The sequence below is a fragment of the Phyllostomus discolor genome, chromosome 10 (assembly GCF_004126475.2).
Source record: "Phyllostomus discolor isolate MPI-MPIP mPhyDis1 chromosome 10, mPhyDis1.pri.v3, whole genome shotgun sequence".
Lineage (NCBI taxonomy): Eukaryota > Metazoa > Chordata > Mammalia > Chiroptera > Phyllostomidae > Phyllostomus > Phyllostomus discolor.
In genome coordinates this window covers 41,074,128-41,092,954 of record NC_040912.2, presented here as the reverse complement: position 1 = coordinate 41,092,954, position 18,827 = coordinate 41,074,128, and the positions used below count along the sequence as shown (strand labels likewise).

The 18,827-nt window shown below is 34.3% G+C and overlaps 1 protein-coding gene across 1 annotated transcript in view; it reads right to left on the bottom strand.

The window, feature by feature from the left end:
* Window positions 1-18,827, bottom strand: part of SEMA3C (semaphorin 3C) — a 173,700-nt gene that overhangs the window by 15,135 nt on the left and 139,738 nt on the right. The window contains exons 13-15 of the mRNA XM_028525801.2: window positions 10,104-10,192; window positions 7,121-7,162; window positions 3,535-3,692 (exon numbers count right to left, since the gene is read on the bottom strand). Of these exons, the coding sequence (XP_028381602.1) occupies window positions 3,535-3,692; window positions 7,121-7,162; window positions 10,104-10,192 (289 nt within the window). The remainder of the gene's footprint in view (window positions 1-3,534; window positions 3,693-7,120; window positions 7,163-10,103; window positions 10,193-18,827) is intronic.

Below are 18,827 nucleotides of genomic sequence, written 5' to 3'. Positions count from 1 at the left end.
AGCTTTTAGAATGGTTTACCAAGAAAAATCTATTGCCTTATAAACAGTTATGGAAGTAATTTTGAAATATCACTGCTGTCACAATTGGGGTAAAAATATGATTGAATGAAAAGGAATAAAGGTAGAGGAATCATGCTATCTAATATCAAATTATACTATAAGGCCATCGTAGTTAAAACAGCATGGTACTGGCATAAAAACACATATAGATCAATGAAACAGAATAGAGAGCCCAGAAATAAACACATGCCCTTACAGTCAATAAATATTTGACAAAACAGGCAAAAACATACATTGGGCTAAAAATAGTTTATTCAATAAATGGTCTTGGGAAAATTGGACATATAAAGAAAAGTGAAACTAGAGCAATTTCTTAATTCAGACACAAGAATAAATTCAAAATGGATTAAAGACTTTAATGTTAGACAAGAAACTATAAAAATCCTAGAAGAAAACATAGGCAGTAAAATCTTGGACATTGTTTTTAGCAATATTTTTTCTGATATATCTCCGCAGGCAAGGGAAATACAAGAAAAAAAATAAACAAATAGGATACATCAAACTAAAAAGTTTTTGCACAGCAAAGGAAACCCATCAACAGAAGACAAACCACTAAATGGCAGAACATATTTGCCAATAAGGGGTTAATATCTAAAATTTATAAAGTCCTTAAAAATTCAACACCAAAACAACAACAACAATCTAATTAAAAATTGGGCAAAGGCCCTAAATAGACATTTCTTCAAAGAGGACATACAGATGGCCAATAGACATGAAAAGATGCTCGTTGTCACTAAGCATCAGAGAAATGCAAATTAAAGCTACAATGAAATATCACCTCACACCTGACAGAATGGTTATGATCAATAAATCAGTAAACAGTAAGTGTTGAAGAGGATGTGGAGAAATGGGAACCCCTGTGCACTGTTGGTGGGAATGCAGACTAGTGCAGCCGTTGTGGAAAGCAGTGCGAAGTTAACTCAAAAAATTAAAAATGGAACTGTCTTATGACTCAGTGGTTCCACTTCTGGAATTTATCTGAAGAAACCTGAAATACTAATTCAGGAGAATATATACACCCCTAACTTCATTGCAGTGTTATTTACAATTGCCAAGATTTTGAATCAGCCAAGTGTCCATTAGTAGATGAGTGGGTAAAATGGCTATGGTACATTTACACAATGGAATACTACTTGGCTGTAAAATAGAAGAAAAGTGTACCCTTTTTGACAGCATGAATGGACCTGGAGAATATTATGCTAAATGAAACAAGCCAGCCAGAGAAAGGCAAGTACCATAAAATTTCATTCATATGTGGAATCAAATGAACAAACTGAACTAACATGTGAAATAGAGACAAACTCATGGATAGAGGGCAGGCTGACAGCTCTTGGAAGGGTGTTTGGCAGGGTGGGTGGATGGAGCATAAAGAAAAAAACTCATGGACAGGAACAACAGTGTGGTGATTGAAGGGGAGATGTGAGGTGGGTAGAGGTGGAAGAGGGTATGGGGGGATAACCGGTAATGCAAAAAAATATAAAAAATGAAAAAAGAAATTACAAAAACCATTTTAAATTTGACATTACATTTGGAATTTGCTTGCCTTACACTTTTGTCCAGGTTCAGGACTCCAGTACAGTGCAGAGAGAGGGTCCCAGGGTAATATATTGTATGTAAAAAATCAAAAGAAGCCATAGACCTTGTGACTAAATCTTAAAATGACTTGGAAGAACATGGGTCATTGAACACAGATCCTACAGACTCCTGGTTTAGGAATGGGAGTTCTCTTTATATCTTACATGACTTTGAATACAAAAGATTTTCAAATTACCTAGCCCAGGCCACTCCTCTCTTCTCCAGATTCATATTTCTAACTGCTTAATCAACATGTCTATTTGAACATCTCATAGGCACCTTTAACTTTCCGCCTTCAAACTTACTCTTTCCACAGTCTTTTCTTTCTCATTAAATTCCATCTACATATTTCCAATGGTCTGTTCTGAGAACTTGGTTCACTTCTGAGGCCTCTCTTTCTCTAACATTGCACATTTAATACATCAGCAGTTCCTGTGAGCCCTATCCAGAATCAGACCATTTTGGCCATCTCCACCTCTATCATCCTCGTGCAAGTCACCACTGTATCTCACCTGGATCATTAGAGTAGCCTGTTATGAAACTTCTCTCTCCCCTCCCCCATCCTCCTCCTACCTCAGGGTGGCAGTCCCTGACAAACTCAACTAGATGATCTTACTAAATCGAAGTCAAATAATATCACTCACATGTTCAAAAATCTTCTGCAGTTTTCTATTTCAATTTAGCTTTAAGGATTTCTGGTCCCTTCCTTTGGAATGCCAGTCTCCCAAATAATGCCACGGTAGTATTCCTTTTCACATTCAATCCTTGTTCAAATACCACATCCTCAGTAAGGCCTCCCCTGCCCACCCATATTTGCAACCCCCTGCTTCCTACATCCTGTATCTTCCTTCTTTCACTTTTAAAATTTATAGACCTTCTCATTTTTCGATATACTAGAGGTTGTCCTTATTTATATATTGTCTGTCTTTCCTTTTTACTGTCCCACAATGCAAGAATTGTGTTTTTGCTGTTGCTTTTTAGAGTGATAGACCTAGCTCTAGAACATTGTCTGGCAAATGATTGTCCGGTGATACAAATTTGTTGAACTAATAGATAAAAGCATCAGAATACTTGTGATATTCACAAGTGTGAGGGTCATTTAAACTTTCAATGTCCTTAAAAGCATGTACCTATGACAGAACTACAATACAATGTCACCCCAATGCTTTTACTTGAAAGATCACTGGTGCCCGTGGCTGGTCCTATTTGCTTTCTGCTGTTGACACTGATTTTATAGGTTTTGATCTTGTCATCCATCATGAACCATATCAAGGTATGACTGAAATTATCCGTGACCTTGGTGACCCTAAATTCTCCATATTCTTTGTCCTATAGTCAATTTCATTTCTGGTGGTCCCCTTTCTAAATGATGCAGATGGGCCCAGAGTTTCCTGCCTAACTAAGCCTTCACTTGGATAAAAGCCTCTCTGCTTCAGACTGCCTCACTCTCTTTATCTAATCAGCAATCACGCAGTCACCACTCTAAAGGGTAAAGAATGGAAGGCAATTCAGAGTACCCATCCTGGGGCAGTGTTCCTTTTGCGCAAATTAACACAAACATCTGATGACAGGAGAGTTAAGTGGCACAGGGGAACCCTGAGAAGGTGGGATTTCAGGGTATACTCTATCAAGCACATAAAACAAAAAAGACTTAAAAATTAGGAAATGTGAAAAAAAAGATAAATGTTACTTGTGTTGCAGATGTGTTTAAAAGGAAAAAAATCCAAAGTACTTACACTAGTTAACTATCTCTGAGAATCTCAAGTTATAAAGCACTGGTGCTTTTTTCATTTAAAGACTACATGCCGTGCTAAACAGAGCTGCTGCTTTTGGTGCTGCTTTTAAAGTGCTCACAATTGAGACATCAATTTTGATTTTCAGCTGAATGTTAGTACTCACCGCTTCCCTGTTGGGTAGAACCTAGAGCAAGCATGGCCATCCCAGGCGCAGTAAGGGTCCCTTGCTAGACAGCAGTCAGCGCAGGCAGTGCCGTAGATGTGGCAGCGATGCAGGGACACTTGGGAAACACCTTCACTGGAGCTCACATACAACTGTTGCTATTAAAAAAATGACGATGATTTATTTCAGATGTGGAAGTTAAAAAAGGATTTTCAGCAGGAACACATTATAGTATGTGCCCACAAACCCCTGGATTCGTTTTGAAAGTAGACTAAAAACGAGAAGCAAAGTCCAGAGGGGTACAAAGCCAAAATAAACAGAATTTTCCTATGTTAATATGCCTATAACATTACCACTTTCCTGTTTAAAGAAAAAAAAACTCAGAGCACTGTGTAGAATGGTAATGTGTTTTAGACATTGGGATTCATTGTTCTCTCAGATTTGAGCTAATATATTACAGATTTAAATTACGATGTTTGCTTTTTTCTTTTAATGCTGTCTCTTCACAAAGCACAAGGCAGCTTTCTTATTCTTCAAGTCTGGCAACCCATCACATTGTAAATTTGAAAAAGTGAAGGCTCAAATACAAGACACTTTTAAGTTTAGAAAAAGAAGTAGATAGTAGTACATCAAATTTAAAATTTTTTCACAGGCTTTTGAAAATGACATGTTTCTCATCAGAGGAATTTTTAAATTATTTAGAAAAATATTGGTATTTATATTTAGACATGCCTTAAACTTCCTGTATATCCAGAGCTATTCAGTACCCTTGGTCATAAATAAAGATTTCATCCTCTGTCATTTGTACGGTGTCAGGAGTTTTTTTATGATACTGCTCCAGTTCCTTTAGCTGTGCCTAAAAGGGTTCTCAGGAGTTAAAGGGATATGTTTCTAATTGACACTGAATATTTTACAAAGGACTGATATACAATTCAATTAGCATAAAATCTCTAAGCTAGAACTTGAATACATGCATATGCACACACATGTGCACATACATCTCTATATATCTAGATCTAGATATAGATATATGTGAGTGTTATCTAAAATTAAATCAATGGCAGGCTCTGGAGGAATACTTCTGGGACTCAAATCCAGGCTCAATCATAAAATTGCTGTGTAACTTCTCAATATCAGCTTCCTCTTTGGTAAAACTGGGTAAATAGAGCACCTGTCCTATAGAGCTTTTGTAAAAACTAAATGTAAGGGCTAACTCCACAATGCTTGGAATTGCTTCTGACTCCTAAAACCTGAGTGAATGTTAAATAACAGTAGTAGTAAACCATCAATTTATGAATCTTCAATTCTAATAAATCATTTGAATCACATCCCACTCTATGTCTAACATAAAATAATTATTTTCTCATATCAATTACTCTTTCAGAAGTTGGGCTGAAAAACACTGAGGCCCAGTTGAGACATTCAAACCATAAGAAAGCAACTACACATTTTGACAATAGTCATTTCTCTCAGAATATCTGAAATAGTGTTTATGGAGTACACTGATTAATATAGTGAATGGTCCCAGCTGGTGTGGCTCAGTAGATTGAGTGCTGGCCTGCAAACCAAAAGGCTACTGGTTTGATTCCCAGTCAGGGCACATGCCTGGGTTGCCGGCCAGGTCCCCAGTAGCGGGTGCATGAGAGGCAACCACACATTGATGTTTCTCTCCCTCTCCTTCTCTCTCCCTTTCCCTTCTCTAAATATAAATCAAAAAATAATAATATAGTGAATGCATCAGCTTCATTAAAAATTTTTGAGGAAACTGATTTGAGAAAAGGATACAGATAGGTTCACTCTAGAAATTATCTTTTTTATTAAATTATTTTCTGCAATATAGAATACAAGAATAAATTAGAGAATAAAGGAGCATAAATAGACAATAATATAGTTTGAACACTATATAAGGAAAGTACTAAATTCATGACAATTAAATATACTTAAAAAATACTACTGGTAATTTGTAGTTCTTTCATACTGTAAAAATAATGAAGTATGCAGTTGATGAATGAATTCCCCCCAAATCAGTTAAGTCCCCTGCTCTCTATCTAACTGATTTAATAAAACATTTTTAATTTTCTACAGTTTAAGATGTTGAAGATATTTAATATTCAGTTTTTCTTGTGTGTGTATTGTATATTGAATTTTATGGAATGGATTGTGAACAAGATCACAAGGGGAATTACAAGTTGAAACCTGTAATTGTATATTGAACTACTACGATGTCACACAAATGGCTTTGTGTTCATTTTGAATTTTGCCATAACGCTTGCTCTTCCCATTAAACTACTATAAACAAAGGGCTTCCCTGCTGACTTCAAAGACAATTTGAACTAAGGATCACTCTCTAGGATACTAGGGGAAATGACAAATAGCTTCTTGTTACTTGGGAAAATGTTTATTATGCACCAAACAAACATTTTTACAAATAGATCTTTAGCTTGGCTGTACCCTCTTTATTTTTCTTCATAAAAAACATCAAGTGAAAAATAGGACAAGACGGACTGTGGATTACTTGTTCATGGGGTAGCAGACCAAATATGGTGAAGAACACTGAAGTCATGTCATCAGTTGTGCTCACACATAAAACTTTTATTCTCTATTCCAAGAAAAATAAGTCTTAGGCTCTTACAAACAGCAGTTACAAAGACCCACTTTATTTTAGGCAATTTATATAATTTAATTTGTTTGTGAGAAAAGCATTACCTTGCAGAGGCAGAAACTTACTTAGCTCAGTGAACTTAAATGATTCGTTTATAATTTATGGTCAGGCTGGGATTCAAATGCATGCCAGCCCTACCCTGAAACCCACTTCATTTTTATTAGGTTACTCTGACTCTTAGAATGCTTGTTTTGGGGTATCTTTGGGGGGATGGAGAGCTGCATACTTTGCACATGTGGAGACTGGAACTGGATTTTGCTTTCTGTGACCCTTGTGTATTTGCATGCGCAGGCACAAAGATTAAACATTCCTGATAATCATAGCCTAACATTTCTTCCCCAAATCCTGACTGTGGATACAGCTTAAATTTGAAATATTCAGACTTGTCTTAATGGCATGCATAACCCTAAAAGATAGAACTGCCCATTTGAAGCCTATGTTGGCAGCTAGACCTCTAAAGAGGATCGCTTATTCATTCCAAGCCCTGAGAATGTATGTGCTGTTATAGTAGCCCAAACATTATGCTAAATTCTTTCTTCAGAAAGATTATTTTTATTTTGGTTGGCTTCACACACAGTAACATTTAAGAATATAAGATACACAACATATTGGGATATTCTGCTGTACCTATGTATGTTCTGCTCTGACAGTTTTTTGTACAAAAATAAACTATTCTGTCTCCACTAATAGCTCATGAATCTACATAAAAATTGAAGGTGATTTTGTGGTATTTATAAAATAAATACAGTAGTAACAGTAATTTAATTTGTAATTTGTAATTTAATTTGTAATTTTTAATTTGTAATTTACTAATAACAGTAGTAATTAGTTAATACTAAAATTAACTATTCAGAGATTATAAATATATTTTTCATAGTAGTAAATTTTTTACATGAAAGAAAATAAAAATGGTGTTGATTTTACCTTTTTAGATGAAATTTTCATTGTTGTTATAGGAGCATGATTCTGGAAAAAGTAGAAACACATTATGTTAGTTGCTCAAGTAATTATTAAAGATGATTTGGCATTCAAAAATTGCCTCTTTTCTGTTGAAATTCAAGAAATCATCATTCCTCTTCTAATGCATATGTATTTTCAAAGTCTAACAATACTTGTATATAATACAGTCCCACTATTGGGAGTAAGGTGGTTTTGTTACAGAAATATATGTTAAACTAAAAGAAATGTTGCAATTATAACACATATATCAATATAGTTTGTTAGAAAATAGTGAAAATTTGTGAGAATTGAAAAAGTGTTTCCTGGAATACTGAAACCAATGAATAACTCAGGAGCAAACCTGGGTAGCAGGTGGGAGGCTGTGAAACAGTACCCATCTTACCCCACAGCACAGCCCTGCGCAGAAGGCACTACTGTTCACCTGACAAGTGTCGCTTTGGAAAGATGTATTAGCCTGACCCATACTTATTCATTCTTTTTTGTTGTAAACAAAGTAATAATGTTAGGGTTCTCCTTTGATAGATGTGAATTAGTTAAAGAACTAAAGAATTTTTCTGAAATAGTAATCCTTTTTGAAAGTCACTCCATTCATAACTTTACTTCTTAAATATTATTAGTTACTTTTACAGATCAAAAATTAGATGCGATAACCTGATGGTCTGTGGAATTTTATTTAATTAACTGAAGTGGAAGCAACATCTCAAAATCAACTATGTCCATAACCATTTCATCTTCTGGAGAGTGTGATTTTACATTTAAAAGACAAAATGGTGATATCTATAAATGCGCTATGGCAACAAGTTTTGATCACTTTGAAATACACATGCATACAAAAAAAGTATGGAAAGTTATATCCACCTAGGCAACTTCTAATATTGTATTTGTATCTCTAATTCAAGTTAAGCTTAGGAGAGCTGGATATATTTCCAGAAAATATTTTGAACAGAGGATTAAAATGAGAGATTGTGGTTCTGCACAGTGTAAAAAACAAGGTGCCTGTTTTTTAAGTTACATTGAGTTTTCTGTAGTATATCAGTGTGACACTTAACTAAGAACTTTTTTTTTCAACTTAAATGCATCATTTCCTGATGTGTCCATCACAGTACATCATACACACCCAATTATTTTTACCTCACCTCTGAAAATGTGACACAAACACCATGTTGAAGATAGTAACTGTATTTGGTAACTGGATCTCTCAATTTAGTCACATCAATCATTGGCACACGCATCCCTAAGAAAGCTCAAACTTTTTTAGTCTCTCTCTCAGGTGGATGTCACCACATGCGTTTTACTATTTTTCCACTGAGAGTTTATTCTTTGTGATGACAACATCAACAGAACTCATATAACAGACCATAAGTAGTTAGCACATGATCAGAAGAACTCACGTTTCTTCAGGACCTTTCCATAACATATATGTTTGAGTTTGTGTCAAACTCACTTAATTAACATTTCCTGAGTACCAAAAAAAAGGTATTTCAGAATTAAAAATGAAGTGCTGCAATATGGCATTTTTGCTATCTTCAAAAGAAGTCTAGAATAAGGTACTTTATATTATTTTGATTACCCAAGTCGTCCCTATTGAATTAAATGAGAAAAGTATATTTTACATACAATGTTATTCTGGTTAATCTAGTGAAACAATCAATTTCTTTACAAAGCAAGGCACAGAAAGGGCAGTTGAGTGGACATGGTCAACATTGAACGAGCACAACTTTAATGCACTAATTATGAAATGTTTATGAAGTAAGTCTAGCATTAAAAATTGTAAATTTAATAACATTGGGAAATGTGCCAGAATTCCTCACATCTTATATCTTATTTGATTCATTTTACAAAATATCCTTTCACATTTAAAATTTATTAACATAATCTAATAGCATTGAATCTTGAACACTTAAACACTTATAAATTCAGTATTTTTTGTGACTGTGGTAATGCACATTAATAAGTTAATACATTCTGCATCCACTAACCTAAACAGAGCTACTGACAGGACTAGCACTAGTCTGCTCCTGAGTTCTGAAATGCTTCTTTTATTCAATTCAAGGCTGACTCTAGTCTTTTGGTCTGTGGGCCAATGTCTCATACTTGGTTTAGTTAGAAATAGCAGAATGCAGTAGGATTAATTCCACATCAAAGTTTCTTCTTCATTCTAGCAGCTTCTTTGTCTGTGCTTTTACCCATCTTTTCAAATGCAGGTAAAAGTGCTCACTTGAACTACGTGACCCACACCTTAAGGCGAGGACTGCACGACACCACTGGTCTGCTTTCCAGGCTCACAGACACACAAAGAACAGGCACTCTGCCCTGACCAGGTAAGATCCTGCAGGACTGGACTTCCCTCTGTGTGCCTTCTTTCATTGTGCTGTGATCTTATTTTTTATTTTTAAATGATTAATTGAAGGACAGAAAGATTAATACAGTGAAATCTTAAGTTCAGAGAGAACATGTTTTGAATGATAAAGTGGCAACATTTGTTTTACTTAATTAGGGTGACATTTGAATTGAAAGCAATAAAAGAAAACAAAGGTTTTCTTGAAATTCCTGGCTAAAAAATATGAGAAAGTTTATCTAACAATCAATAATATAAACGTATTTAGGTTTCAGTGGTTTGTAAAGCAAATGAGAAAAGCACTTTAATGGCAGATTTTTTAGACTTTGACTACAAGTACTCATTTAAAAAAATGACAAGCAAAATTCTTAAAGTTGTGATGACAGCTGAAAAAACTATTCCTTTTATGTTAAGATAGCCTGAAATGCATAAAAATATTTCAGATAAATATTTGTTCTACATGTCTCATTTTATCTGGTGTTTCCTACACTCAAAATTTATAACATTCTTTATTTGATCTTTTATAAAATATTATTTTTCTCCAAAGTGGTTTTACGAGTAAAGAATTCTGTTGACCGTGCATCTTCAGAGAGTAAGAGATGTTCAAACCTTAAAAACTTCCAGCTCCTCCAGAATGAGCTCCCCACCGGCAGAGCTGTTGGTAGGAAGAACCACAACCTTCTGCACAGTACCCCGATCTAAACCAGAGAAAGAAACAATGAGAGGTTACAATCATTTTTTAATGGAACAAAGACACTTAGATATAAAATTACTGGCTTAGAATCTGAAATATTATTCTTATGTCACATAAACATTTTCTAAGCATATAAATATGCCACTCTACGAATCATATATATGCTTGGTTTAAAAGAAACCAGTTGAGATTCACAATGTGGGATTAAAGCAAATTTGAGTGATTTCATTAACTACCATTTCTTTCAAAATATGAATCTAATAAAATAATAATGATATATCACAAATATCAAGTTATTTTTCTTTTAACATATGAGCATATACCTATGAATTTATAATTTGGAAAGGTAAATTATTACATATACTGAAACATTTAAAAAATTCTGTTGATAAAATATCAATGAGAAGAGGTAACTTGAACTGAGTTGCACAGGAGTTTACAACTAGGAATCATTTAGTGATGATTACCACAAGTCTCAGAATCTCATCTCAAATTGTCTTCTTTTCCACAGGCAAGAGATACTCTGCCATAAAAGATCCCATTTCATGTTTACTGTTTCAATTGCATGCACTTAACTGAAAGACTCAAAATAATTCTTAATAAGAAATAAACTCTAAAATTTTAACTAAAAAATTAAAACCTACTAATAACAAAAATGTTTATATACAGAGGAACAAGATAAGGATTTTTCCAGAACAATCCTTGAATCTCGTGAGGAAGCAAAGTATCTGACCTTAGAACCTGATCTTAGAAGTTTCAAACTACACTTCTTAAGCCACACTCAAATAAAAAATAATCCCAAACTCTTCAGGCTCTAGGTATGATTTAAAAACTTTAATTTTTTTCTGTTTCACTGATTAGCTTCCTTAGAATCAGCCCTGGTAACAATCTATAATATTTTCTTAGAAGGTAAGTAATGAAAAGCATATATTGGAAGTGAAAAGACATATGAGAATGCTGTGCAGAGATGTCACAACTCAAAACCAGCCAATATGTTGAAGGTGTTACCCATTTGCACTAACAGTCTATCACAGAGAGCAGCGGAAACTTCTGGGGGAATAGAACATACTAAAAAATCTAAAATGAAATCTCTGAAATTATAACACTCAGAGCAGGATTGTTTTTTGTGTGTATGTGATGGACAAGAGTGTAAAAACATATCTGTTTTAGGTCATTTTATCACAAAGGCCATGCTTTTTTTTGAAGATGAAGAAGTCACAACAGAGCTTTATGGTTCCCTGCTGCAGCTTGTAAGGATCACTGCCGTTCTTCATGACAGCAATGACCTCGTTCTTGAGTAGAGACTGAACAGAAACTCTTTAACCACAGTCCCAAATAAAACTACAGGAAAGAAAATCTTGATTACAGGGGTTCCCAAAGATAAAACTATCAAATCTGAAAATAATTAATTATTCTCAAAAGAGACAACTGGCTCCATTCTTTACCCAATGTCCCAACTTACTCTGAGAACAAAATTTTACATAAATCATCATTTCTTCTGAAAGAACCACAACATACTTTATTCATGCCATTTATAAAGTATTACAAAGAGAGCAGCTATAAAATGGCCTAACTAAGGGATAATGCAAAACTTGGTTTTTATTCATTTGCAATAAAAGCTAGAATGCCCCCTTTTTATTGCTTGTTTCTATTTTAGTATTTTTTAAATTTTGCTGGTAATGATGAGTAAATTTCCTTTTTATTTTAAGACCATTAAAAGGAAAGCTATGTTGTTCTACCAAGTAAAACTGAATGTGAAGTTATTTGAAACTCTTGCAAAAATGTAAGTAAATTTAAGTATTGGTAGCAATACTGAAAATGAACTTTAAATAAAATCATAGAAATGAAAAATCCACAAACAAATATTTCCTGGATGCCTACTATGAGTGGCTCTATGATAAAAAGGTATTATTTAAATCTGACTTTCAAGAAAATAAATCTCCATTTTAATTCTTTAATTTTCCATGTTTAGATTTATTTCAGTATTTTATGACCTAGCATTTCTGCAGAGCCCTTTATTACACTGATTCAGTTTTCATCAGCATATCTCCAATGCACATATTTGCTCTTATTATAATTATACATAATATAAGCTTTTTATTCATAAATTAGAGTAGTCATCAAGTCTGTAGTTTCAAATAGGAATGGAATAGGTTATATCCTTGTAGTACTGTTTTCATCACTATTAACAATAATTAACCCAGGTTGTATGAGACATTCAACTGATGTAGTTTGGGGGGACTTTTTTAAGTAAAATAATACAAAAAATATAAAAACAGAGCTGTTTGAGTCTTTCCCAACAAGATTGAGTGAGGAACTCTAAAGATATGGTAAATCCACCTTTGATAATTAGTCTAACTTTCTAAACAAAAAAGATATTATAAAATTGGACAATGATATATTCTTTAAATTGAATGATCTCTAATTATTCAATATTTACAATATCATATTACTGCAATTTTATTGCTCAAGATCGCTCTTTCACAACTCAGAAAAAGGTTGGAGAAATCTCTCCTTCCATTAATATAAACAGATCTAACTCTTTGTTTAATTTATTCATTGGCCTTTGTTCTACCGCTCCCAAGAATATACTCAATCTCTTTTCTACATCACTCCAAGTTTATCTTTGTATGTCCATACTCTTACTCCATTCTAAGCAGGATCGCTCCCTTCAGGCATACCTTATTCAAATTAAAGCCAAAATAATTTTCTCTGTCTTTCTCTGGACATCCTGCAGGTTGGCATTACACCATTTAAAAAGTGGTGCTCAGAACTATGTCAGTTTTGTTTTTTTTTTTTACAATGATTCCTGATCTCACTGGGACTGGAATATTTAAAAGGCAAAGCAACAGTTCTGGTAGTTGATCAACAACTTAGGTGACTGCACAGGATCTCTAGGACTTGAAGTCTCAGAAACAAATACCCCAGCTCTAGTCTTGTACACCATTCACAAAGTTCCACTCTGGATGTCCTTATACTTCTGCCCCTGTTCCAAACTGCCCAAAACCCACAGCTTCTAGTTCAGATTCTCATGACATTTAATTTGGTCCAATTTAATCATAACTTGAAGCACATCACAAACCAATACCTCATAGACAGTTCAGTTGTTGAATGCGGTTAAGTGTGATTTCAATCAGTTATGGCACCAGGAAAGAGTCAGTATATTTGGAATCAGCCCTGACTGCTCCCTAAGTGGCCCCATGCTAATAGGATAGTTTCTTTCAAAATGCAGTCCTGGTAGAAACCACTAGTTTTCATTTCAAAACATAGTCACATATCCTTCACTACTCTACATAGAAAATACTTTTGAGGTATCCATGGGCTGTATCATTCACCACTAAGTAAGTAAGTACACTTATTTATGTCTTCCATCCATTTTTGCTGATTGAATGAACAAGAAGTCATTGAACACCTTCAGTGTGTCAGACAGTTTAAAAAGTATGTATGCAGAGATAAATACACATAGCATTCAAGAGTTCACAGTTTAGAGTTTATGGTTTTTTGAGTAGCAGGTGTGTTCCTATTAAAATGTTAGTCATTGAAAAATATGCATCTTAGAATGTTTATAAAACTCTGTATCTTTCAGTTTCAAGATAATACTGTAGTTATCAAATGTTTTCCTTCTGGAGGAAGTAAGAATGGCATTTCTTGAATGTACTCACAATATAAACCATTTTTATTCTATAGAATTGGGACATAGCTTTAATTTCATTGGGAAAAGCACACACCTACAATATAGTTACAGTAAAGCAGATTATCTTTCTTTTCCTCCTTAAGCCTCAGTTTGCTTGTGTGTACAATGTAAATAAAAATTATACCTTTTGTAATGGATATCTGTTACTAAGGCCTACCCAGAATCACCCCACCTCGTCTTTTGATAATACACCCTGAGATATATTGGAAATAACCCCTCTCTCATTTTCAGTCCACATGGTTAAGGAATGCTGTGACTCTGTTCCTGCTCTAGGGAGACACGCATGACTCATGCTGGTCCCAAAGGGCATTCCATTGCCCCTGTGATTCACGCAGGAGTGAGCACAGAAACAAATCAGAGCCCAGCCCTTCCTGAGAATTCTAGGTGACAACCTCTTTCTTTCAGAGATCAGGGCTATTAAAGAGCTGTAAGTCTGGAGAACTGGAGCCATCCTTGCTGCCATACGCTGAGGATTCATCCTGTGAGTACACTCAAGGGAGGCCATTCTCACTACCCCCAGAAGGAAGGCATTTGATAACTACCTTATCATCTTAAATTAAAAGATGCACAGATGGCTTTATGTAGACATAAGTAATTGGGAGTTATATTGATGTTCTAAAATGCTTACCTATCAATGACTAACACTTTAATTGGAACACACATAAATTCCTGACATCCTTTTAGCACAAATTCAGCTATGTTTGAGGCTGACTCCTGAATTTCCAAGGTGAACACACAAACACACACACAAAGATTTTTTTTTAACTAGTTTGAGTAAGGTGTATGGTCACTTTCAGTTGAAAGAGTTCTGATTAATAAAAACTACACAAATAATACATAGAAATTTCTTAGTATGATATCTGGTACATAGTAATATCCTCAATAAGTGCAAGTTATTTTTTATTTGTAGCTCAGCCACTTACTGAAGTTTTGACATTATTAGAGTCACCATTTTTTCTTAACCCCAGTTTTCTCATCAGTGTGGTATAGATAACACACATCCCTTGAATACATTAAAGCATTGTTATGTGAATCTAGCAAGAAGAATCTTATAAGTGTTTTTTGCATAATGTAAACATGTGCACAAGGATAAAAGAGTAGACTCACCAACCCACGTTAGTAATCTTAATTATCTTTCCTTTCATTGAATTTTTAAAGAAAACTCCTCAGACAAGCTTCTTTTCTGTTTTATATATTTCATGCCAGCTAAATCTTTTTCTGTCTAATATAAGGAAAACAGAAATGCTGTCCTCAAACCTTTTCACTGTCTCCAGACAAGAGAAGAGCTTGTATTTATAGAACAACAAGTGTCAGCTGTCTTAAACAGGTGATCAAACATAGCTCATTACCCAGTAGGTCACTGGAACAGTCACTTGTATATCTAATCTACTGAGTCTCATTTAATCTGTAGTCCTCAGGGGGTTTCCCTAGAAACTGCTGTGCCAAACTACCTGCAATCACTGGGCTTCTGGTCACCTAGGGATTTAGGGGGAACACTGCCTCCTAAATCTATAAAAATGTTCTCATTAGGGCCAGCTTCATGTGTGTGAGTTCTTTTCAGTCACACAAGTTCCAGTGATCAGAAGGGCCCAAATGGGTTTAATGTTCCACTGTCACCTTCTGGAAATATATAGAAACTTTTTAAAAAGTGTCCCTGAATTTTCATTTTGCATGGGGTTCTGCAAATTAAGTAGCCAACCTGATTCTAAGTGCTGATAATAAATGGCAATTTGTACCAGCTAAGGTGTGGCCTTTTTCAATTTAGTAAAGGTCGACATAAAAATCCCAGAGTCGTATACCCTACTCTTTCCTCCTTTTTGTCTGTCTTGACCAGAGCGTCCTCAGATGTCAACCTTAGAAGCCCTATGTATGAGTTCAGAGGCCAATTATTGCTGGAAATATAGCTCTAGTTTATTAATTAATATTAATATTGTAAAAGGTGAAATCACTATATTTTTTAAATGACAGCTCTTGCTGTATTATAACTTTGTAAACCAACTTGATTATTCAAATAAAGAAATATTTTAAAGCCAAAAAAAGACCTGCAAATTCTCCAGTTGGCAAATGAAAGTTTTACAGATAAATGAAGGAGGAAATGAGTAGACATCTGACGTTATTTTTTATAATCATATTTTACCAATTGACTGCCTTGTTTCATGTTAATTAAAATATATATTCATAATAGATTTCTTTTTCTTGCTATCTGTTCAAACTGCTGCTACATTCTTTAAATAGTATTTTTAAATATGAGAATAAAACTGAATCATGAGTTTATAAGATCTTTATTAGTAATTCAGTGAATATACTTTTAAGAGGTGGCAATTCTATTCATGAATGTCCCCTTGTTACAAAAAAACATAAAATATCTCTAAACTAGGTCATTTAGCATGATTTCTAGTACTTATTAGAGCTTTTCACACTCAATAGATAATTTAAGTGCTGTAATGCTGACACTTTCAACTTCTGTTCTGGGGGCAGTTAGAGCACCAACTACTATTGATGGCAGCTCATGTGTCTCTGTTTGAGAGAGACCCTTGGAAAGGCAGTATCAACAAATGTTGCTATTCAGCCTCTCCCACAGTGTGTTGATGTTAGAAAGTTTGCAGGGTCAAATAAATTTGGGTAGTATTGGATTAACCTAGGTTAAACAGGTTCCTTTACTGCAGAATCTTTCAGAACGATTAAAATACTTTTCTGCATCATGAGGAAAATATACTATTCAGTGACTTTGCTAAACCATTAATTTTATGGGATTCCTAGGCACTACCATCCATGTACTTTTAAAGACCATGTTGTGTTATATAAGTAGTTTCTCAAAGTCTGGCATTCAGACCACCTCACCAAAATTACCTAGGGAGTTTACTAAAAGTTCAGTTGTTGGTTCTCATGTCAGACCACAAACATAATTTTTGGAAGTGCTAATTTTAAATGAGCTTTACAGTATACACAAACACACACACATATGTGTGTGTGTGTATTCAAGCATTTGAGAATCACAGAAGATAACAATTTTTTATAATCTATTTCATTTTTTGGCAGCTGTCTGTATTTGTAAAAAAGCTACTAAATTAGTTTGTGTATATTCTTTGAATTTTCAATTTTATTTCTGCCTAAATTCAGCTAAAATAATATAGCATGCTACTATATAAAGTTAATGACTGACTTGCAATGCACTAAAAATATGCTAGGATTTTCTCTTAAATTTTAATTAAAAGTTTCAGATATTTTAAAAATCAAAGTGTATATGAACAGTGTGTGTATGTGTATGTGTGTTATATGTATATACCTTATTTAAATATATATACCTTATATATATGCCTTATAGATATCTTATTCATATATACATGTATGAACTTATATACATGAATATATGTATATATGAATAAGGTACATATAATATATGAAATTACAAAAATACCCACTTAATTTTCAAACATTAAAATAATGATAAAACCTAGAATTGGCATGGAGAGAAGGAAATAGGTGTTTTAAAACACTTTTGGTGGAAATGTAATCAGAAGAGTCTTTCTGGTGGGCAATAAGGCAGCTTGCCAGAACAAACAGCCTTGCTGCAATAAAAAACCATAAAATAGGAAAAACCATATGAGGTAGTTCTTTCCAGGTAACGAATAATAGACAGTGTGTGACTAAAACATGAGAAACTCATATGGAAATCTTCATGATCACCCAACTATCTGCTTGGGAATCATTTCCCAACAGTGGTATAGAGAGCTGGTGTCTGAGTCGTGCATAGTAGTCCCACTGAGATGAGGAGGAACATACTAGAATTTAGGGCAGCAGAAATAATTAATTCTGTGGCACATGATATCAGAGAGAGGAAGCTGCCCAGAAAGTGGGCTCCAAAGTCCATGTAGAAATCCCCTGGGAGTCTGTAGCTAATTTCTGATCTATATATTTATAGGATGAGATCACTCAAGGATTAACAGATTGCAGCTACTATAACAAGAATGGAACAGACAAATTATAGGTTCAGCAGTTCTGAGGAAGAATGATAGCGGGTGAAGTTGGAGTTTTGGTTCTATCATAGTAGACAGATCTCATTAACACCTTGTTAAAACTGACATCCAGTTGACACAAAAATGCTGAGCCGAGAGGAGTAAGTGCTACATTCTAGAGTAAGGCTTACTTTAGGCTTGCCTGAACAACACCTGAAACCAAGATCTGATAACACACACAAGGGGAAAAAATTGGACTTTGAGTTCTGCTAAGTTAGAGTGACTTCTCTTGCACAGAATTTTTTTTATTACTTATTTGAGAGACAGAGAGGTGGAAACATTGGTTTGCTGTTCCACCCATTTGTGTATTCATTGGTTCCTTTGTTTGAAATTTAGAAAAATTTACAGAGGGAGAGAAATGAAAAGAGAGATAGAAATAGCAATTTGTTGTTCCACTTATGCATTCATTGTTAATTTGGTTGATTTTTGTATGTGCCATGACATGGGATTGAACCCACAACTTTGGTGTATCAGAATAATGTTCTAACCAACTGAGCTACCTAGTCAAGGTCTCTTTTGCACAAGAATTTTAATGTAAAACAAATTCAAAGTGATCAACTAATAATTGACTGCCTGTGCTAACAAGAATTAACCCTTCTCAGGGAAGATAAGATAACCTAAATCTAAGGTATTACCTATAATGTCCAATAGTCAGCAATTACAAAAATGATTATACATGGAAAGAGAGAGAATGCAGGGCAGGGGGACATTTGTGGTCAACAGCTAAGAAGAAGTCAAGATTACCCAGATACTGGACTTCACAAAAAACAACTTAAAGTAGCTATTATAAATAAGTTTATTAATTAAAAAGAAATTCTAAAATGAAAGAATGAATGAATGAACAGGTATAAAACTCAGTAAAGAAATAAAAATGATAAAACGTCAAATAGATGTTTTAAAATTAAAGTACAAAAACAAATAAAATATTA